General features: G+C 40.0%; 1 protein-coding gene across 2 annotated transcripts in view; it reads right to left on the reverse strand.

The window, feature by feature from the left end:
• WDR70 (WD repeat domain 70) overlaps positions 1 to 24,405 on the reverse strand; it is a 257,225-nt gene that overhangs the window by 222,849 nt on the left and 9,971 nt on the right. For both annotated transcript variants that reach the window (XM_054032053.1, XM_054032054.1), the window contains exons 4-5: positions 20,251 to 20,371; positions 14,631 to 14,823 (exon numbers count right to left, since the gene is read on the reverse strand). In XM_054032053.1, the coding sequence (XP_053888028.1) occupies positions 14,631 to 14,823; positions 20,251 to 20,371 (314 nt within the window). The remainder of the gene's footprint in view (positions 1 to 14,630; positions 14,824 to 20,250; positions 20,372 to 24,405) is intronic.

Genomic DNA, 24,405 nt, shown 5'->3' on the forward strand with positions numbered 1-24,405 from the left:
CAGCATGATCTTTAATTATGCTTGATCGCGAGGGATACTTTTTGGTAAGAATCTGACCACTGTGAATATACCCTTTCTATTATTTCTCTTTGTGATTCTCAAATTCAACACATTTTGCCCTTATGTATTCACTCTTGTCTCATATGGTTTGCCTTTGGATCTGTATATTTGGTGCCTTGGACTCTCTTCTATGTTGTTCACTTTCCTAATCATTTTCTTTCACTCATCTTTTCCACAAGTTAAACACCTAAGTTAACCATGGCGCGGTCAGACACTGACTGTTTGGAATGTGCACTTTGCCAACTTCAAGAACAATAGTTTTAATTATATTCTTAAATTTGTTTCGGTTGTTCTCTTTCACCTGTGACAATGCCTCAAACCAATTCTGGACAGAAGTCCTGTAGTTTTCATTGCTTCCGGACAAGTCCAGATGCAGTAAATCTGCCAAACAGCTTATTTTTTTAAGTTTTAATTTTATGTTTGAGGTTAACAATTGACGCTCTGACCCACAATCTACACTAGCAAAAGTTTTCATCCTTTGGACACTTGATTTCCAGCATTGCTGTATCATTACAAAGTCAATTTGATTCTTTGTTATGCTCAGTTGACCTCCACATGTATAAATGTCTAGGATGTTGGATGTTTGTAATGACCAAGTGACTAGAACAGCAGAATTCCACTAAATGCCATCCTCTCTCTTTCTGTAAACCCAGATCATTGTTTCCCATTACTGTTTTTATGAACATTGCATTGCCCTAATCCTTCCACTCTGTTAACTATGCCAACATCAATCCCAGGCTGATCCTCTCCTATTGTCATCACTATTCCTTATTTCAGAGGAAGTTCTCTTATTTTTTATTTTTGAAAGCCTTCAAATTATTACTCCCTGTCTTGTGACCCAATCTTCCAGACTCTGAGCTGGGACTAACTTTTTTTCTTTGCTACACCAAGCACATTGTTAACTCTTCATAAAAATAATACCATAATACATCTTATGAACTGTTCAGTGCTTAACAAAAAGAAAATGTGCCTTTCTGATCCCTGCAGCAATGCAATCTAACGTACATGAGAAATACTTGTCTTGGTTCAAAGACACTAAAACATTCCATATGCTTTAGTTCATAAAATGACAGCTTCAGCCTAGGACGACATCCAAGCCAGCTTACCAAACTGTTCATTTCCATGGCTTACATTCTGTATCGGACAGAAAGGGAAGGCAGTATAACCCAGGGAAACAAGCACAGAATTAGAAGTTAGGATGTCCAAAATTCTAATCTCAACTCTTACAATGACTCATTATGTAGCTTTTGATAAATTTCATCTGTACATCTCAATCTCAAAGTAGAAAGAAGATACCACTTATCTCACAGGGGAGCTGTGAAGAATACTGGCCTACTGTTAGAAAGCACTCTGAAGAGGATGCATACATCAACACACATACATCAAGTTAAGAAAAGATAGCCTGTTAAATTTTTTTATAGTATTGCCAAGACCTGAGAATTAAGGTATGCGTATAAAGGGAAATGTTTTTCCTCTTAGACAAATGGAAACGACATACCTACAAGATACAAAGAACATTAAAAGCAATAATAATTGTTACCATTTTGATTTTTTTCAGCATAATTAAAGAACATTCCCTCTGCTTTCATGGGTAAGCAGGCACATTTTGTGCAATTTCTTCAAGTCTCTTCCTTCCCATTTTTCTCTTTAGTCTAGTTAGATGAAAGGGTAAATAGTCAGATTAGGTGCACTGGGCACCTGGAGGTGCCATCTTTCGGACTAAATGTGCCAATTAAAAATCCCATGACATTTTTGGCAAGGAAGGGTTATTAACCCTAGTATCCTAGCCAAATTTTAACCAAGGTAACTACACTCTACTTATTTTTTATTTATAATTTTTTATTATTTTTCCAGATACAACAAATATAGCAAAATACCAGATTCATCAAAATACACAAAGTAAATAAAGAGGATTATGATAAAGGGAGGGGAGGGGAAGTAACATATCTATCCCTCAGGACCTATACAAATCACAGACTTCTAAAAAGTCAGCCCAAATCACTTTGCATTTTTCAGGTATTCCCTTCTGTGGAATGCCAATCATTTATTAGCTGTAAGGTCATCTGTACCATTGAGCCAGGTATCAATGTTTGGTGGGAAACGACTTTTTAATTTTTGCAGGATTAATTTTTAGTGACCTAAACTGCATGTTGGAACCCACACTGTCTTGTTACCAGGTAACCTCCAGGTATCAGGAATAGTTCCGTCAATGGCTATTTGCAAAGATAGTTAGGGACACAACCCATGCTCTGGGTGTCCCTAAACCTGTGACTGCTAGAAGCTGAGATGGGATGACAGGGGATGGATCGCTCAATTAATTACCCTATTCTGTTCACTTCCTCTGAATCATGTGGTACCGGCCACTATTGGAAGACAAGATAGTGGACTAAATGGACCATTGGTCTGGCCCAGTAGAACTATTCTTTGGTTCTTACCCAATAATAAAATTTAAGGGGACAGGCTCCTATATAGCATCCAATATCAAACTGGTCCTTTGACCTAGCTCATACCAGAAACTTGTGAAACATGGGCTCTCTCAAAACATACAACCGAATGTAGCACCAAGGGAGTTACATTTACAACAGTGATCAGAATTTATGAGGCCCACTGCCATTAACCTATATTCAAAAAAGTGTCTTTTGGTGAAAAAGCCATAGTATCAGGTCTATAATTGCTTTTTTAACATTAGATACAATTGTATTCCACTAGGTTGGAGACACCTGTGTATCCAAATCTCTATTCAAAGCAACTGAAAAATTATCAGTCTTGGGTAAAGTTTTTTGGGACAAGAAATCATAAAAGGATACCACTGGCGGAGTAAATCCCGGAAGTTTCCTCCAATATAATAAAAGTTCTGGAGTTCCCAATGCATCCAATCCAAATACATTAATAAATAAATGCTTTAATTGGAGGTATTTCCATGCTCTGTAGCAGGGCATGACATACTGTTGCTGAAGATCCACAAATGTTTTAAATTTAACATTGTCCATTAGCTGTGAAACAGTCATAATTCCTCTCTCCATCCAATCCCTTCACATCAAGGTTTTGCCACCTATTTTAAGGATAGGATTGCTCAGCAGGACCACCTCTACATGGAAGAATGGATGGAAGCAGAACTTTCTAACCAAGTTTGACCAATTTGCCTCACAGCTGTTATTGTGGGAGCACTAGAGCCATCAAATCTATAATAATTCAATCCTACAATGCTTGAAAGGGAGACAGGGTATACTACTTCTCATTCAATCTGAACCCAGCATGGGGTCTGTGTGGTCATATCTAACAGCCACAGAGATGCCTGTCTTAACAAAAAAAAGATGTGACTTTTCCAATTTGGGAAAACAAAATCCTCCCAGAGAGGAGGGAGCTGTAATGTGTTCAGAGACAGTCTCTGTTTCTTACCTGCAGCACAAAGGAACATTCTGAAAATATTACTGAATTTCTTAAAATAAGTTTGAGGAATAGAAATAGGGAGATTCCTCGGGACATACGAAATTCTGGAAAGGACATTCATTTTCAGTATATTAATTTTACCCAACAAACTGAGGATTAACAAATTCTACCTTTTCAAATTGCTAGCCACTCAGGCAGTAATTGGTTCTATACATATATTAGGGATATCCTGAATATTACTGGGAATCAGTAGTCTTAAATATTTAATGTAAAAGGACTGCCACTGAAAATCCCAATTTTAGAAAAGGCCTTTGTGAGCATATTTGTTAATGCTTAAAATTAATTGGGATATACCAGAAATCTTATGTTCTGAGGTGTCTCTAAACTTATTAACAGTGATTAGAAGATTAGGAATGGTAACCTCAGGCTTAATACAAATACAAGAGCATCATCTGCATAGAGCAGAATTGTGTGTTCTGTTTTACAGTCTACTTAAATTCCCCCTCCAAATCAGCAGGAAATTGTATTCTTCCATTCCTGAACTGTTGAGTACAATTGCTGTGTGCTGTTAAACTCTTGCTACAACTTTGAAATGGCTCAAAACAATCCTAAAACTTGGCATAGGGCTGTCACTTTGAAAACATTGCCCAATTCAGCATACAGCCTTGGAAAGATCCAAGGCTACAGAATGTTTCAGGGACATAATTACAGCACAACCCCTGCTATCCTGCAAGAAGAAACAGTGTTATCTCCTCATATGTTTCAACTGGGCTGTAACTGGGTCCCCCAACACAGTTGATTTTTATAGTGAAGATGTGACCATGAACTCTACCCATTGCAAACTATGCTAGCAGCAACCAGTGGGCTTACTAGTCCACGTAGGGAAAATGCAATGTGATGGCATAAGAAAACAGGATTTCATTAAATTCTGTTAGAATCTTAGTAGATACTGCTAAGGATGCTCAGAAGTGATTTACCTTTAACCCCCCCACTCCTCAAAATTTAACAAATGAACTATTGAGCCTCCTCTCTAACAAACAAATCCTGATATCTGAGTATGGGAATCCAAAAATCACTAGTCATTTTTGAAAACCTTGGTCATAAACTCATCATTTTGCACACAAGTCTTAAAAAATTTGCTAAGCAAACGGGCCTAGTGATCAATGAAAGAAAAAAGTCTGAAGAGACTAAAAAAATATACTTTTCCCATTCTCCAATATCTCAAAAATGGCTGAGATTTTCTTCATATTTTCCATAAAAATTTACTTCTGGGCTTAGATCAAGCATGAAAAGATTCAGCCAAAGAGACTTTTTTCAGAAAGACATGAGAATGTGGGAAACAGGTGTTATAACAAAAGTCCCAAACAAACTTTGGGCTCCATTTGGCTGAAAAGGACTATAGACAAGCTAGATAATGCACTAGATAAGTAGTTGTTTAACCATTTAAAATACAGCTAGTGAAATGAAATACCTTCTCATCATTCAAAAGTGTCATGTTCACATAATACCACCAATATATTTTAAAGAGACATGGAACCTAAACCACAGTTATGTCTGAAAGTCTTTTTTTAAAGCCTACTACTGTTACTCGTAACTCTCATGATTACTATAACTGATAACCTAGAGCACCGTTTCTCAAACTGGGGGTCCCGCTCCAAAAGTGGGTTGCAAGGCTCTTGTAGGGGGGTTGTGAGATCACAAAAAATAGGGCTACCATATGTCTGGGTTTTCCCAGCTACGACCTTTTTTTTGGTCCTTGCTTGTCCTTTTTCCTTGCCTTCAGCACCAGTGCAGAAGTAAGGGTGGCATAGTGTGACTTAGCTCTGCAGGGATCTGCACTGGTGCTGCAAAAGCTACATCCGGTACCAAGAGTCTTCAGGATCCAGGGGGAAGTAGATGTAAATAATATATTATACAAAATTGAGCAGTCATGAGGTCTAAAATGTATACGGCAAATACAACACACACAAGAAAACCCCACAACCAAACAGCCAACCAGCACCATTAGCATGGATCAGCATAGACAGATCCCCAATAATGGTACCATCACACGCTGTCTCGTGGAATTTACTTCCAAAAACAATATTAAAAAGTTAGTTAAGGTAGAGATCACAAACCATACACCACTGATATGTATTCATCATGCATTATATGATCACTGTCCATAAAATAAAGTATCTGCAAAACATTCAAAACCAACAGCACTGATTCAAGGTACTTTTAGGCAGAACACTCAGTAATAATAAGTGATCAATGTTCCTAGCCAATTACCATACAAATGAGGAGTGAAAAGTTTCCAGTCAAAGTCAGTAATGGCCAAAATGTATTCCCATCTACTAAAACTGTTCAATAGTGTATGCAAATCAGTTGGGTAGCCTTGGAGCAGTTCTGACTTGACAGATGCCTACCTCCCACCACAATGGATACTAATAAACACTACTATTGACAGTCTCCATTGACAAACTAATCTGTCATGGAGAAATCTTTAGTAAAAGGCAAAAGATTTATACGATTTGAAGACCCTCCCACTGCTCCAGGTGGCCAGTCAGGTCAGGTTTGAGGCATACTGGCAGGGTACTATGGTGACGCCAGCATTAGAATTGGTCATGTTAGTTTAGAGAAGAGAAGTCTGAGGGGGGAAAATGATAACACACTTCAAATATGTAGAAGATTGTTATAAAGAGGATGGTGATTAATTGTTGTCCATGTCCACTGTGAGGAGCGCAAGACATAATTGTCTTAGTATGCAGCAAGGGACACTTGGCTTGGATATTAAGAAAAACTTTTTAACTGCAAGGGTAGTAAAGTTCTGGAATTGGCTTCCAAGGGAGGTTGGGGAGACCCCAACATTGGAGATTAGACAAACACCTGTCACAGATGGTCTAGGTCAGGGGTTGGCAACCGGTGGCTCCAGAGCTGTATGTGGCTCTTTGGCTACCCCCTTGAGGGCAGCCATTTTTTGAGGGAGTGTGAGGTGCAGGCTCTGGCCAGGAGGCACTCACTACAGGCAGCTCCCAGCCAGTGGCGCAGGAGGGCTCAGGCAGGCTGCCTGCCTGCCCTGGCACCACGCTCCTGGACGCGGCTGGCTGCTGGCATGTCTCTGTGCGCCCCTTGGAGGGAGGGAGGCAGCGGGTCTCCATACACTGCTTGTGCCCACAAGCACTGCCCCCTCAGCTGTGAGGATGGTGCTGAGGGCAGGGACAGTGCACAGAGCCACTGCCTCCCCCCCAGCGAGCGCAGAGAAGTGCCAGCAGCCATCAGCTTCCGGGAGCGGCGTGGGGCCAGGGCAGGCAGGCAGCCTGCCTGAGCCCTGCTACGCTACCAGCTGGGAGCCGCCAGTGGTAAACGCCTCCTGGACAGAGCCTGCACCTCACGCCCCTTCCCATACCCCAACCCCTGCCCCAGGTCAGAATCCCATCCTGCAGCCAAACTCCCTTCCAGACCCCGCACACCCTCCTGCACCCCAATTCCCTGCCCCAGCCCGGAGCCCCCTCCTGTTTACGTTCAAATGGTTCATTACCAAGGCAACTGTTGTCTACCAATAAAACTCGTGGAATTTCTTGTGAAAAGGATGTGCTCTGTCTGTACTGTGGAACTAGTATGTTCCAACATCCAGCAGTTTGAAAAAGTCTAAAGTCAGAAATAAAATAGATCAGATAAAAATGACAACCAAAAAGAGAAAGATAGAAGACAAACATCGAGAATTTCAAAATGATTGGACTGAGTCTTACGCTTTTATAACGAGTTCAGCTGGACTTCTGGTGTGCCTCATTTGCAACAAGAAACTATCCAACAATAAGAAATCAAACCTAGAAAGACATTTTGAAAAGAAACATTGGACATTTGCTGAAACCTATCCAGCTGGTGATGCAAGGAAAAAAGCAGTAGAGGAGCTCCGACACAAAGCAGAGCAAACAAGATGTACGTTTGCTAAATGGATGGAACCACTACTGCTAGTTTCGTGGCAGCTCTAGGAATCGTCAAACGAGGGAAGCCCTTCACAGATGGAGAATATGTGAAAGAATGTTTAATTAAAACATCCGAGCACCGCTTCGGCAATTTTAAAAACAAAGATGAAATAGTTAAGAAAATTAGAGAAATGCCATTATCTGAGAAGACTGTAACAGACAGAAGTATTAAGATGGCCACAGATGGCGCAACGCTCTGGGTGGCGGGGCTGCGAGCTCCTGGGGCAACACAGCTGCAGAGCCCGGCCTGACCCGGTGCTCTGTGCTGCATGGTGGCGTGGATGGCTCCATGCCAGGTGCCTGTCCTGGTGCTCTGGGCAGCGTGGCTCTAGCACCACCAGCCACCGGTGCTCCAGGCAATGCGGTAAGGGGACAGGGAGCGGGGGTGTGGATAGGGGTCAGGGTGGTCAGAGGGTGGGGAACAGGGGGGTTGAATGGGGGTGGGGTCCCGGGGAGACAGTCAGGAAGGGGGGGGGGTTGGATGGGGTGATGGGCGGCAGTCAGGGGCAGGGGTTCTGGGGGCGGTCAGGGGAAAGGGAGCAGGGGGGTGGATGGGGCAGGGGTCCCGGGGGGGGGCTGTCAGGGAACGGGGGGGGAGTTGGATGGGGCAGGAGTCCGAGGGGGGGCATCAGGGGGTGAAAAGCAGGGGGGGATCGGGGGTGGGGGTCAGGCCACGCCTGGCTGTTTGGGGAGGCACAGCCTCCCCTAACCGGCCCTCCAAACAATTTCCAAAACTCTATGCAGCCCTCAGGCCAAAAAGGTTGCCCGCCCCGGTCTACCGGATACATACAGTCAGCTGAAGAAATACGCATGTAAGCCTCTCTCAATCTTTGGTTCAATGTAATTCTGTGAACAAGTGTTTTCCAACATGAATTTCATCAAAAACAAACTGAGGAGGCAACTGCAAGATATTAGTCTTGACTCCTGCTTGAAAATGAAAATCATGGCATATTCACCGAACATTGAGCAACTCTCTAAAGATGTCCAACAGCAGAAGTTGCATTAAAAGTAGTGGTGAGTAGTAATAACTTTAATATGTTCAATTATTATTATTTAAAACATTCTAACTCTACAAGTAGCTTTGCATGTGATGTGGCTCTCGAAATATTTTGGTCAAAGACAAAAGCAAAAGGATGGCTCTTCTTTGAAAGGTTGCCAACTCCTGGTCTAGGTATACACTTAATTGTTCCTCAGCATGGAGGATAGACTACATGACGTTTCAAGCCCTACATTTCTATGATTGATGCAGGGGCTGTATCAAGTCTATGAACATTTAGAAGACTTGAGATTCCATGGCTGAAATTTACACTTTGTCAAGGAAGCAATTAGCTTCCTACAGGGTCAAAAATGTAGAAAAGTGTCCTTCAGCGGAATCACATCAGCATAAAAATGTTGTAGCAGAACAGAGAATTGGGCCCATAATCTGTTTAGAAACAAAGAGCATATTCCTGAACCAATCCTTTCATTTAATGTCTCATAGCACTTCCCCTACAACTCCCTCCAGGCTGAGGTATAATCAGGAAAGAGGGATCAGGGAGTTCTCATAACATCAACACCTGCTTTTCTTGCGGCTCAGAGGATCTTACTGTGATCAACAATCGATCAACAGGAAATCAGGAAAGTGCAGATGTTTCCTTATTCCCTTCACAGGAAAGAAAATAGCTAAATTCAGGCGCAGCAGTAATGGGAGGCTCTGGACCCCAAAGGCCTCTGGCATCCATGTTGACACAAAATTTTCCCAGTTACAAATTAACTGTTTAGACTGAAAACCCACAAGTCTCATATTTCTGCTCCTCTGCTTATTCTCAAACAAATCTAATCTAGACTTTTTTTTTTTTTAATTATTGTCTTTAGTTCAGACAAAAACTTAAATCACATCCGTCTGCTGTTACCTCTAGGTCTGAAACTTTTCATTCTGGGTCTTTTAATCTGAGTTCCCAGTTGCTGCCTTTCCCCTCCCCCCCATCCCCCCCACACCCGCAATCAGATGTAGTTATTTCATTTACAGTCATCCAAACAGATAAAAATCAATACAGAGCAACCATGTAAGGGCATTTCTAGAAAGTCATACTGTCAACCAGAAAACAAGAAAGCCACTGAAAAAGGTCACATTTGAAAAGTAAAGTCAGCTGGTTCAGCACATTGTTTCCCCTTTGGCATTCTTAAGGGATTTACAGTACCTCAGCAAGAATTTAACTAAGCAAGCTTCCCATTTCCCTATGGAGACAGAAAGTGAAAAGATTCTGTATTCAGAGCTCAAAATCCACATATCAAGGCAGTTATGCATGTAAGTCTGTCACAAGTTCCGACATATCTCAGCAACAGTTTATGTATCAGCTACCACATGTATATTATTTATTGCACGCTTATATTTATGACATATTTATTGCACGCTTCATCCCCAAAGATTTAAATGTATATATGTAAAGCACTAAGGAAATACAGCATCTTTAATGGAGGGCAACAGAACTGGCATACAGCAGTAGGAAGTCAGGGAATCTTGTTACAACATGATGCCAATCTGTAATGGGAACATTGTTCTACCTCACTATTTATATTCTCTACACCACTGTAATGAGGGTTCTGTTTATATCACAAATTGGAAAAGTGGGGTAAATGGGACCCTTGATTCACATGTAGTTAATAAAATGAAATATTCTACTTACAATATAAATGGCAAGGCACTCATGCCTAGCACCCTATCCACACTATATTGTTGTTCCTAATACATTTCCAATACAGTTTTCTTGCCCAACAGGGAGATGGGTTTTCTGTGGACAATAATAATCTATAAAACTATTATATAGATGGTTACTGTTGCATCTTTAGCATTATTTCATAACACTGTTAAAATTTCAACCACAGTGATAACAAAGGCTAAGATCAATGTTGAGCCTTTGGTGGCCTGTTCAGGGTGTGGCTTATATTATAGCCTGAATTAGAAATTAGCCTGAATTTCACGAGAAAGAGACCTTACCTTTCCAGTGTTTTCACTCTAATGTGCACCAATATATTTCTCTTGCTTGTCAGTATGTTTTCTCCCACCTCTCCCCCATAAAGGTAACAATTTATATGAAGTATTGCATCACACAATAATCAGCTAGCTGTGCAAAACTACAGCACTTGGGTCATCCAATCTGCTCTTGGCAGAGCTACTATCTAGATCTTTCAAACCAAGATCTTACTTAACTCTTTAAAAAAAATTCTATATATGCAGGCTAAGCATGCCATTAATCACATAAGAAGCTAGGTCCAACAGACTACATATGAGGCTACAAACCAGGATCTCTCAATTGCAACTGCTACTTTGGCACTGGCTTACTACTTTGGTCTTGGGCAGATCATCTCTAAATACAGGGGAAGGGATAGCTCAGTGGTTTGAACATTGGCCTGCTGAACCCAAGGTTGTGAGTTTAATCCTTGAGGGGGCCTCTTAGGAATCTGGGGCAAAATCAGTACTTGGTCCTGCTAGTGAAGGCAGGGGACTGGACTTGATGACCTTTCGGGGTCCCTTCCAGTTCTATGAGATATACCTATCTCCATATAACTATAATAGTAATTCTTAAATAAGAGTGCGGGATAATTAGGTAAAGCTTATGCAATGTTTTGAAAATGGAAATGTTGAGTATTGTCCTTGAAGCAGATCTGTAAGAATTTTTGCAAGATTCCCTCCATTGTAGCAGTGTATGCAAACTGCCCCCCAAAATCAACTAGAAGAAGCATTCCAGATATTTTAAATTCAAAATTTATTTTTAATTCCTTCTCAGGCAGACCCACTGTGTTACATCTGTGTTACATCCCCCCAGCATGGCACCACAACCACAACAGAAGTATCAGTTTCCTACTTATTTGAAAAAACAAAGAGATAAATATTGAGCTTATAGCCCACGAAAGCTTATGCCCAAATAAATTTGTTAGTCTCTAAGGTGCCAGAAGGACTCCTCATTGTTTATACTTTCTGTGTTATTCACACCTCTGTTGTGATTTAAAAAAATAAAGAGGGTGATGGAAAAGAAAGACAAAGATGCAGACACGTATGGGGGAAGTGAAATAATTAAGGAAAGGAGTATTTATAAAGGTAAATTTCTTCTGTTATAAATTAGTGAAATACAGAGACATGAGGTTTAAATTTGGTTTTAGTTGGCCATGTATAAAAACATGATTTAAAGTTTATACTATTTTAATTTAATTTAGTATACACTGAAATCTTTAGAGCTTCTAGCAGCAGAACTTCTAATTCCCCTGGGATTAGATATTCTTGCAGGACTTGATTTCCCAAGCCCACCTGTTTTGCTATGTGTGGCTTCAACTATTCAGCGCTACAAAGTAGTTGCAAGCTTCAGAAGTGCTGAAAGGTTTAGGTGTGTGGAACTGCTTTCTCGCTCTGTCCTAGAGGAGGGGTGGGGGTTGTTTGGTTTTGGGTTTTTGTTTTTGTTTTTTGGAGAAGAGGATGGGGACAATCCCACGAGAGCCATGATTTAGAAGACATCCAACAACCCTCCAAAGTAAGATCAGAACAGGTGCTGAACAAGCACAGTTTTTGAAATTTACCATTTTTCAGTGGTTACCAGCACAATGTTACCAGCTATCAATATGCATGTTTTGTCAGGTTTCTTCTTTGTGAAATTGTCAATTTATATTTTCCTAACATGATTAGAACCTGAGACATACCATAATGTGTGTTCGTTCTCAGCTAGGGTTCCTTGCAGTTCACCATTTGTTGTTCATATTACAAGACTGCACAGAAGTAAACTTGTTTTTCCTCAATGTCAAAAAAAATTAATAGTTTAACAGACAGTAAATATAATTCTACATATCTTTTGGCTCATGTGTTTAAAGATGAAATTCCTAGTCAAAGGACTACATTTTTCAGGTTTTCTAAGGGCTCAAAGAAGCAAAAAGCATCAAATCGAGAAGAAAATGGCAAAAGGAGATGACTCCATAGCACTTTCTGTATCAACTGAAATCTGCTGGGATGGATGAGTATGTCCAGTGGGATGACTCTCTCCACATCATTCAACCTCAAAGACAAGGGGATTCCTAATATAGGTCAACACTGAACCTGAAGTTAATTTAAGCCAGTTCTGTATCAGCATGGAGCCACCAAAACAAGAGGAGATTTTAGGGGCAGCCACCAACAGGGGACCCAGGGAAGCATTTCTTCTGCTCCCGTGTGGACAGGGAAGATGTTCAGAGGGGATAAAAATACACAGATCTGGCCCTCAGAACATGAGATCCACAATTTAGGAAGCCAAATCCTGTTTGGTTCTGCAGTGCGCAGGAGGAAGGAGACAGAGGCAAATCACACCCCATGAAAACAATCAGGATGACTCCATAAATCCAAATTAGCTGAGTTTTTCACCACTTACATAAGAATAACTAACACTGGGCATGCTTTAGCCCTTGTAAGCAACACAATCCAGAATACACAACACAGTTAAGCTACTGTATAAGAATTCTGAGACCTTAAAAAGCATCCACTTGAATTGTACTGGGTTTATCTCCTAAGCCATAACATGTTATAGACAGACCTGATAAAATGAAATTTGAAATTTACCATGGACACTTCTCTATCACAATTTCAGCCAGTAGTTCTGATCTTGTATATATATCATGGTTCACTTGGGATAAGGCAAACAGCTACAGATAAAATTAAAATCATCCACAACTTTTACTCAAAACTTGAAGATAATCAGAAATTCTTTCAGCACTACTACACACAATCCAACCACCAAACAAAATAAACCCCACTTAATTATGAGGGAAAGGCAGTTTGTTTATTTTTCTCATTTTTCTGCACAACTATGTTTTATATAGACAGAGAACCAAAGCATTACAAGTGAAACTATTTTCTGTTATGGCAGCTACCAAAGAATATTGGAAACGTCACAAAATCTCCAGTTCAAAGAGATTTGAAAAAGCAGGTGGAACAAACCCCCAATTGATTATGCAGCAATAAGCCCCTGTCAACAAAACATGTGCAATATCCATTCTCTTGATATTTAAAAGCAAGCAAAAAACAGGCTATGTTATTCTCTTATCCCCAATTTACCATTCCCTTCCAGACTGGAACAAGCTGTTCTGTTATTTATTTGGATTTAAAGAAAAAATAATCAGACATATTTGCATTGGTATTTTTCCTACCCCCCCCCCCCCCAAACATTTTTGGCAAACTTACTCTGTCTGGATTTGTGAAAGGATTATATTCACTACTTCAATAAGCAAACAATACTAAAGATAAATAGATTGAAAAGTGATTTTGCAGTTACTAGTTGCTTTTAGCGTGTTACTAATCACGTTTACATTATGGAAACAACTAGAAATAAAACCATTGAACTTAGCATGTGAAATTATTTTTTTCCAGCAATAGTGTCCTAGTTTGTTCCTTTATAATAATGACATTATAGAAGATCTCTCTTCAAAAAACAGAAAAATATTTTATCCCATGGTGGGGGGAGGGAGATATTAAAAATCTCTCAAAAGAGTGCTCAGTGGAAGGGATTCTGCAATACAAAACTGCACATTTAACAACAGAAAGCAAACAATTTTCAATAACTTTTAAGTCTTGACAAGTGTATGATAGCCCTTTTGAGACGTGAAACATAAATCCAATCCTTAATTTCCCCCCCATCTATTACATACACACACACTATGGATTATACTGCCTGGTTGTTCTGGAATACTGACATTGCTGTGTTTATGTTTAAAGCATTCTTTACTACAGAAAAAGAAGATAACATAGATTTGGTAAATAGCTACTAGAAAAACAAAAAATCTTGTACCTACAAACAGCAGCAGCACCATTTAAGCCAGTGGCTCTCAACCTTTCCAGAGTACTCTACTCCTTTCAGGAGTCTGATTTGTCTTGTGTACCACCCCAAGTTTCACCTCACTTAAAAACTACTTACTTACAAAATCAGACATAAAAATACAAAAGTTTCACAGCACACTATTACTGAAAAATTGCTTACTTTCTCATTTTGTCCATATGAAATCTGTTTGTTTAACTGACTTTGCTAGTGCTTTTTATGTAGCCTGTTGTAAAACTAGGCAAATATCTAGATGAGTTGATGTATCCCCTGGAAGACTTCTGTGTACCCTGGTTGAGAACCACTGATTTAAGCTGTACAGAAAGAATAGTTAGTTATATGTGAAGATCTGCACAGCATATTGAAACATCTATACCTTCTTTAGGAAAAAAATAGTACTTACATTATCTTCCTCTTGCATGTCGTCGTCATCATCATCATCACTGTCCTTATACCCTGGCGGAAGTGGTGGCCCAATAAATTCATCATCATCATCAGTATCCTCTGCTTGTCCTTGAATGGAAGTTTGGTGTGGCAAAGGAGGACCAATTAATTCTTCATTTGAACCATCTTCACTTTCACTACTTTCTGCCTCTCTGTATGGAAGAATTGTAAAAACGGTTATTTAAGTAACATGCAGCATTTCTATAGTGGTTTTCAGAAGCACTCAGCATTGGCCTAACTTTGCTCTCATTGAAGTCAATGGCAAAACTACTACTAACTTCAATGGGAGCAGAAACAGGTCCACCACAATCGTCAAAGCAATTAAAAAAACTAATAGATACTGTAGTGACAGGCACAGTGCAAGAACCTAGGGAGAACAGAATACTGGTGTGAAGTAGATAGATAGGTAGGTATGGTGAAATCTGTGCTAAAGCAGCCAACCAAGGGATCACTACACAGGAGAATAGAAAAGGTTAGGTTTTGTTTTAATTAATGGTGGTATATTAATATGCTTTCAATGTCCACAGTCACAGCAGTACTTAATTATATATCACTTTAGGGTCTGATTCTCCAGTGCCTTGCACCTTGTGCAGGCATTTGACACCCGTGAAAGCAGGAGTAAATCAAAATGGCATTGTTTCAGACTCACTGTGCACAGGTGTAAAGTGACTACACAAGGGAGAAAGCAATAGAGAATAAGGCAGAGAACATGCAAAATACAGTATAAGCTTTACAACCCTTAAAACTTAAATAGAGGAGATCATGCACTTTAGACCAAATATTTAATCTCCGCTGTCATCTCCTAGTATAGCCTCTGGTGTAAAGCTCATGTGCTATTACCATTTCACACAGGGAATATCTATTGAAGTCCACAGGAATTGTGCATACACACATCATTTAATCACTAAAATTTTTGAAAAGTAAAACTGCACCACAATTACTGGTCACATAGAAGCGACTAAAAATAAATGCTCTTGTGCTCCCTCTGCTGGCTCTACAAAAGCAGTTAGCCACTTCACAGTTGTGCTAACAGCAGTTGTTATACCATTGCAAAAACAATAAAATAAATTAAGCATTGTGCATAAAAAATTGTGTTAATTGTAAAATTAATGCTCCCAATACAGATAAAGTGCTTTTTAAAAAAAAAAAAAATTAGAAGTCCCTATCAAGTTCAAGGTCCTACTGTATGTTCGGTAATATACTAACACATCAGAAGAGACAGCCCCTGCCCTAGAAAGCTTATAACTTAACAGGTCTGTTTGAACAAAAACTGTGAGCAGAATGCAATAAATACAAATATTTTAACTAGGGCTGTCGATTAATCGCAGTTAACTCACGTGATTAACTCTAAACATTAGTCGTGATTAATCACAATTTTAATTGCACTGTTAATAAAATACCAATTGAAATTTATTAAATATTTTGGATATTTTTCTACATTTTCAAATATATTGATTTCAATTACAACACAGTATACAAAGCAGACAATGTTCACTTTATATTATTTTTTGTTACAAATATTTGCACTGTAAAAATGGCAAACACAAGAAATAGTATTTTTCAATTCACCTCATACAAATACTGTAGTGCAATCTCTTTATCGTGAAAGCGCAACAAATGTAGATTTTTTTTGTTACATAACTGCACTCAGAAACAAAACAATGTAAAACTTTAGAACCTACAAGTTCACTCAGTCCTACTTCTTGTTCAGCAAATTGCTAAGACAAACAAGTTTGTTTACATTTACGGGATATAATGCTGCCCGCTTCTTGTTTACAATGTCACCTGAAAAGTGAGAACAGGCATTCGCATGGCATTTTTGTAGCCAGCATTGCAAGGTCTTTATGTGCCAGATATCGCTAAACATTCATATACCCCTTCATGCTTCGGCCACCATTCTAGAGGGCATCCTTCCATGCTGATGATGCTCATTAAAAAAATAATGCATTAATTAAATTTGTGACTAAACTCCTTGGGGGAGAATTGTATGTTTCCTACTCTGTTTTACCCACATTCTGACATATATTTCATGTTATAGCAGTCTCCGATGATGATCCAGGACATGTTGTTCATTTTAAGAACACTTTCACGGCAGATTTGACAAAACACAAAGAAGATACCAATGTGAGATTTCTAAAGATAGCTACATCATTCGACCCAAGATTTAAGAATCTGAAGTGCCTTTCAAAATCTGAGAGGGACGAGGTGTATAGCATGCTTTCAGAAGTCTTAAAAGAGCAACACTCCGATGCGGAAACTACAGAACCCAAACCACCAAAAAAGAAAATCAACCTTCTGCTGGTGGCAGCTGACTGACTCCAATGATGAAAATTAACATGCGTCGGTCCGCACTGCTTTGGATGGTTATCGAGCAGAACCCATTATCAGCATGTCCTCTTGAATGGTGGCTGAAGCATGAATGGTGGCTGAAGCATGAAGGGACATATGAATCTTTATTGCATCTGGCACATAAATATCTTGCAACGCCGGCTACAACAGTGCCATGCAACGCCTGTTTTAACTTCAGGTGATATTGTAAACAAGAAGTGGGCAGCATTATCTCCTGTAAATGTAAACAAACTTGTTTGTTTTGAATAGTCTTAGTCGTGGAATAGTCCACGAAAGCTTATGCTCTAATAAATTTGTTAGTCTCTAAGGTGCCACAAGTACTCCTGTTCTTCTTTTTGCAGATACAGACTAACACGGTTGCTACTCTGAAACCTGTAAATTTACAATCTACTGGTTTTTGCTTTCTAGATGTTAGCAGGTGTAACCCCTTATAACAATCATAATTCTTAATACATGCATATGAATATACCAATAGCTTAACTATTAGAACCTTCTCATAGCTAATTTAGGAATCAACATACTGTAGCTGTCTCGTTTTTCTCTCTCTCGTATATATATATTCCACACACTCCTGAGGGCTTCTGTGCCAAACTATTAAAAATTATGTGCACAATATTTGAAAATTGTGCAAATTTTATTTGTCAAATAAATGTGGAGGTTCCAGCATGGCATTGGGGAGCACAGGCCACTGGCTGCACAGAGGTGGGAAATTACTGTGCAGCTCCCCCCTAGGACATGGACTCAGTGATGAGGCTGCACCCAACCCTGACACAGCACAAGGGCAGGGCCGTGTCCCTCCAGGCCAGGAGCACCAGGTGTGGGCAGGCAGGCTAAGGAAGGCAGGATCCAAGTGCAGAGGGGTTTAGTGTGGGGGGATCCAGGTGTGGGTTGAGAGGGTTCTGTGTGGGGCAATCTGAGTGGGGGATCCGGGTGCAGGAAGGATCTGGATGAACAGGGGCTAGTTTGTAGGATTCTGGGTGCAATGGTAATGGGACTCTGCAGAGGGGTGAAGGTAGTTGGGGCTCAGCATGGGGGGTCAGAGTGTGTGAGAGGAGGTATAGCTCGGCACAGGGTCTTGGTGTGGGGAGGTTCCAGATGCTGGGGGAGTGGGGCAGGAATCCAGGTGCAGCTGTTTGGGGCTCAGTAGGGTGGGAATCCAGGTGCGGGTGGCTCGTTGGGGTGGTCCAGGTGCAGGGGGAGTGGGGCTCGTTGGGGGGTTCTTGGTGCGAGGGGGGGTGAGGCTCAGCGGAAGGGTCTGGGGGTCTGTAAGCATGGGGGTTTGGTGGATGGGGGAGCAGCTCCTGGTACAGTAATCCCTCCCCCTGCAACTGAGAAGCAATGGGTGCAGGAAGCTTGGGGGGGAAGAGGGGAATATGTAGAGCTTCCTACAGCCAGGGGAGAAATCATGGGGTGAGTCTGGCAGCCTCAGATGCTGAGAAAGGGAAGAGGAAGTCTGGTCCCCAGTCCAGGCGAGGCTAGCAGCTGAGCCTGCTGCAGGGTAGGAGCCACCAGCTGGGTCTTCCCCATTCCTGCCCCCTGTCCCATAGTGATTTACCTCTCTGCCAGCTGCCCGGGGCATGCAAAACATACTGCTGGGGGCGGTCTCATGACCACTCTTGTGGCTTCCCTTTGCTTCCCTGCAGAAAAATGACTTTCTGACGGGGAAGCAAAGATATCTGTGGGGGATATAAATTCTGCACATGCGTAGTGGCGCATAATTCCCCCAGGAGTAATATTTTGTGTGTGTGTGTGTGTGTATTATATAGATATAAAACTGTCAAGAACTTCTTAGGTTAATTTTAGTATGGGGTGTGGCTAGATTATTCAATGTACTTGAAATACAAAGACTAAATATTGAAGAGAAAAGTTACCATCTGATGGCTAGCAGAACAAGTTGGTTACCTTGGATTAGTTCCCTAATGACAAGCATCACAAAGACTGCTATATTTGGTGCAATTTTGGTAGTCTCAGTAGAGAGGACAAAGGTCTGAATTATGGGCCTTAACTAGCCTCTCACTATTATGTATTGTACCTCCAGATTAACACTGGGCACAGTGACACATTCTCTTCCCAGCTTCCTGTCTCTTTCAGCATCAAGTTCAAATCCCTTAGCATAACTTTCAAGGTAATGTGTAACTCTGGAATCTGACTACAGCTCAGACTTTTTCTATCAGACTCTCATCTCATGCTCCCTGGCAATCCCAGAGCCCCAATAACATCAATGGAACTCCCCCTAGTTACAATGGTCCATCTGCATGAATCAGATTGCTGAATAGGGTCCCTTGCCTTCTCCCACTTTCCAACCTGCATAGCCAATCTATTCTTCCTCAAATCCCTTATCCAAAAGAAATGTGTTCTGAGAATTTTCTATTATTCTGCCTCCTCTTATATCCTACTTTACTCCTTATATTTAAACATCCCCCTCACACACAATGTGCAAGTCTCAGACCTAATATCAATCACAGCAAGTTTAATTGTAACCCTCAGCCTTCCATTAACAAGATATCAATACTGAAGATTAGCATTTTAGTATGGTAAGAGTGTAGAGAAAATATATTTTTTTCAGTTTACTTTGTGCATTTGACAGCACTTTGTGTATAGTCAGTTACTTAAATCACTGGCCACAGTTCATGTGAAGTTTTCCACGTAGCAACAGGAGAGAAAACAATTTTATAATAGAAATTGTGAGCACTATAAGGCAACTAGTACAAAACTATGTAGTTTTATAATTATATGTAGCATGCATGTAGAGGCTACATACATATATTGATTTGTTTTCCAGTCTATATGGACAAATGTGTTTTATCCAATTTTAGGTGGCAACAGAAGCTGTTTGTTCCTTGATTTGACATAGCTATGATTGTTTATTACTTTGACCCGCTGTCCATGACTTTTACTTGACTTCATTTTTTTTTAAAGTACAAAAAATTGGCAGAATCTAATGTATAAAAAAGAAAACAAGTGCACAAAGCCTTAACAGTGAGAAGATGGCAACCAAAATAGCACACAGCCCTTCAATGTGTTTATAAGCCATAAAACTATTGTAAATTGACAGACCATATTAAGAAAGTGTAGATTAATAATTGCAAATTACAGTGAAACAAATGTCAGTTTACATAGTTTTGTGGACACAAGTTCAGTGGTCCCTGTCCTTCTCTCAAAAGAGTTCAGACAATCCTTCAGACAAAACAGTTGTAAGATGGTATGATGCTTCCACTATATATGGGTACCTGCAAGTTAATGCGGAGCAAGCTCCCATCACACTTGAGCCTGAAGCTGCTGAATCAACATCTTCATGTTGGCTTCTTAGTTCTTTTTCTTTCTGGGCTTCCTCTTCTCTTGCACGGGCTTCTAAATATGGAGTGAACATGCAACTGTTAGATCTCCATGTTTTCAGCATGTAAATTATTGAAAACCTGGTTCTTCTTTTTAACGACAGTATTACTAAATTCTTCATTTTGAGACATATATTCCAGAAGTATGAAGAGATGAAAGTAGAGCATTTTAATTTAAACTGATTGGTTAACTTACCCACACAATAAAAATGCTAATTTCCTTTACATTTCTGTCATTTTGATACCGAAATGCTTACCCAAAGAAATAAACCTCTCGGGAAAAGGCAAGCTTAAGATGCTAAAACTGTTAGCTCATACAGAATAAATATATGTTTTATAGCGAATACCACTGTTTCACATTTGAACATTTTCAATGTCAATGAGGTATGATTAGTCAATACTGATCTTTAATTTTTTCTGGAACAGGGTATTGGAAATTAAATCAGTTTAAGCAAGTCTAGTACACATGGGTGTCATTAAGTTTGTTACAGCTCTCACTAGTTACTTCCGTTTTCCTCACCATAGAGGAGTCTCTATAGAACCATCTGTCACACTGTCTGGAGTTTCAGAGTAGCAGCCATGTTAGTCTGTATCCGCAAAAAGAACAGAAGTACTTGTGGCACCTTAGAAACTAATAAATTTATTTGAGCTTTCGTGGGCTACAGCCTGCTTCATCAGATGCATGTAGTGGAAAATACAGTAAGAAGATATATATATATATATACACACACACACACACACAGAGAACATGAAACAATCGGTGTTACTATACACACTATAAGGAGAGTGATCAGTTAAGGTGAGCTTTTATCAGCAGGAGAGAAAAAAAACTGTAGTGGTAATGAAAATGGCCCATTTCCAGTAATTGACAAGGAGATATGAGGAACGGTGGGGGTGGGGGGAAAACATGGGGAAATAGTTTTATTTTGTGTAATGGCCCATCTACTCCCGGTCTTTGTTCAAGCCTAATTTAATGGTGTCCGATTTGCAAATTAATTCCAATTCAGCAGTCTCTCGTTGGAGTCTGTTTCTGAAGTTTTTTTGTTGTAATATTGCGACTTTTAGGTCTGTAATTGAGTGGCCAGGGAGACTGAAGTGTTCTCCAACTGGTTTTTTAATGTTATAATTCTTGATGTCTGATTTGTGTCCATTTATTCTTTTACGTAGAGACTGTCCAGTTTGGCCAATGTACATGGGAGAGGGGCATTGCTGGCACATGATGGCATATATCACATTGGTAGATGTGCAGGTGATCGAGCCTCTGATAGTGTGGCTGATGTGATTAGGTCCTATAATGGTATCCCCTGAATAGATATGTGGACAGAGTTGGCAACGGGCTTTGTTGCAAGGATAGGTTCCTGGGTTAGTGTTTTTGTTGTGTGGTTGCTGGTGAGTATTTGCTTCAGGTTTGGGGGCTGTCTGTAAGCAAGGACTGGCCTGTCTCCCAAGATCTGTGAGAGTGATGGATCGCCCTTCAGGATAGGTTGTAGATTCTTGATGATGCACTGGAGAGGTTTTAGTTGGGGGCTGAAGGTGATGGCTAATGGCATTCTGTTACTTCCTTTGTTGGGCCTGTCCTGTAGTAGGTGACTTCTGGGTACTTGTCTGGCTCTGTCTATCTGTTTTTTCACTTCAGCAGGTGGATATTGTAAGTGTAAGAATGCTTGATAGACATTGTGTAGGTGTTTGTCTCTGTCTGAGGGATTGGAAGAAATGCGATTGTATCGTAGAGCTTGGCTGTAGACAGTGGATCGAGTGGTGTGGTCTGGATGAAAGCTGGAGGCATGTAGGTAAGTATAGTGGTCAGTAGGTTTCCAGTATAGGGTGGTGTTTATGTGGCCACTGTTTATTAGTACTGTAGTGTCCGGAGTGACTCACAACCATGAGTGTCTCCCTCAGGGTAGACTTAAAAAGCAGGGCAGACATCCTAGTTGGTGGTATATTCTCTAATTAGATTTCACCAACCCAGTAACAAATGTGAACTCCTTAAGTACTACACTAGATTTATAAGGCAGTCACAGACTCTCTCCTTATATAATCCAGTCTATCTTGCCACCAAGGCAAGATGGACTATGTGATAAATGGTCACTTACACCCAAAATCACAAAATATTCAGGATACACGGAGTCCCAAGAGAACAGTCTCTCACCCAGATTGATTTGCATCCTAGATCTCACACCAAAGACAAACGCTAGTAGCCAATTCTAACTAACTCTAATTCTAAACTAACTAAATATTTATTAGTTAAGAAAAAGGAATGAGAGTTATTGAGAGGTTAAAGCAGGTAAAAATATATGAACAGGTGAATTGGTCTATAATTTCGAAAGGTAGCAGAGATGTAATAATCTGCCAGTTTCCCAAAAATCTTTAGGGCTACCCAGAGTTAATTTAAGAATCTCTGTCTTCTTGTTTAGTTATTCTGCCATTAGAATCCAGACAATCCAGAGATTAAGAATTTTTCTTGTGTCCATTTTATAGCTTCTTCTCTCATAAACCAAGATGAGAGTAACAGTTCCCACACCTATCTCTTCTTCATGGGGTTAGGGCAGTGGGGAAGGAATGCACTTAATATCTTTGATCCTTGATCTCGTATAATGGCTCATTTGCGTTTAATGAACAGGATTTAACACCTTTTTGTAAGAGATTATTATTTACATTACACAAGGCTTCTTTCTCATTTGATGGGTTACTTAGTTACAAGTTATATACAATAAAAATGTTTGCTGATACAATATAACATGGAATACAGTTGAGCGAGAACAATACATGCAGCATCCTACAAGCATTTTATAAAACACTAAAACACATTCTTATTAACTTAGCATTATTAAAATATATATTAGATGTTAACACACTGCCAGCCTCACACCATCTCACCTACATCATGATAAAATTGAGTGCCCAAGTTTCTTTTAAAAATGTAGCTCTGTCTTATTATCAGAGGGAGACAAGAAACTGGGGTGCCTATAGTAATTCAGAAAAATATGCTCAGAGAGGATACACACATAATGACCATTTGCCTTCAAATGCATAAGAATTAGTACACCTCTACCCCAATTTAACGCTGTCCTCGGGGGCCAAAAATCTTACCGCGTTATAGGTGAAACCACGTTATATCGAACTTGCTTTGATCCGCCAGAGTGTGCAGCCCCCCATCCGCCTCCCAGAGCACTGCTTTACCGCGTTATATTCGAATTCGTGTTATATCAGGTCACGTTATATCGGGGTAGAGGTGTACTTCTTAATTAGGCTTATTTCTCATTTGATGGATTATTTAATTATACGGGTATATACGATGTAAATGTCTATTACATTATAACAGGATACAGAAAAATGAAAACAATTCATGTAACATCTCATTCATTTTCATGAAGTTTAAACACGAAATACATTCTTATACATTTAACAACCACTTTGATCTATACTGATACACAAGTGAATTGGCCTGGCTGCCAGCTATGCATTTGTAAATGTTCAATGAGGCCTGGGGCTTTGGCTAAACTGGCACCTGGTCTGTCAGCATCACAAATTGCACACTAGATCTCACACCAAAGACAACAGCTTGTATCCAATCCTATAATAAACTATAGATAGATGTATTAATAGGACAAGGAAGAGTTATTTACAAGGTTAAAACAGGTTAACATGTGTACACAAATGAGTTACTACCTTACGTTTTCCAAGTCATAGAATCTTCTATGATAAGCAAGCTCTATACATCCTTTAGGGCTAATTTCATTTCATGGGGAGGAGGAGTAAGAGCAGAACAACACAGTATTACGCTCTTTAATGTTCAAGGATAGTCCATCTGGGTTCGAAGGACCTTCCTCCCTGGCCAGGACATAACACTTGCTGTTGGAGACCAACACTTTATACTAGTTAATGTCTATCTCCTATCTGGTGATTTACAGTCACAGAGCACTTACAATACAAATATTACCTTTGTAGCCAATGATTTTAGTTTATTGTTCATTTACAGTGTGATGTTATGATTAATCAACATGTTATATCATATATTCATTATATATTAGTTAATTTGTAGGATTATAA

Source organism: Malaclemys terrapin, chromosome 6, assembly GCF_027887155.1.
Source record: "Malaclemys terrapin pileata isolate rMalTer1 chromosome 6, rMalTer1.hap1, whole genome shotgun sequence".
Lineage (NCBI taxonomy): Eukaryota > Metazoa > Chordata > Testudines > Emydidae > Malaclemys > Malaclemys terrapin.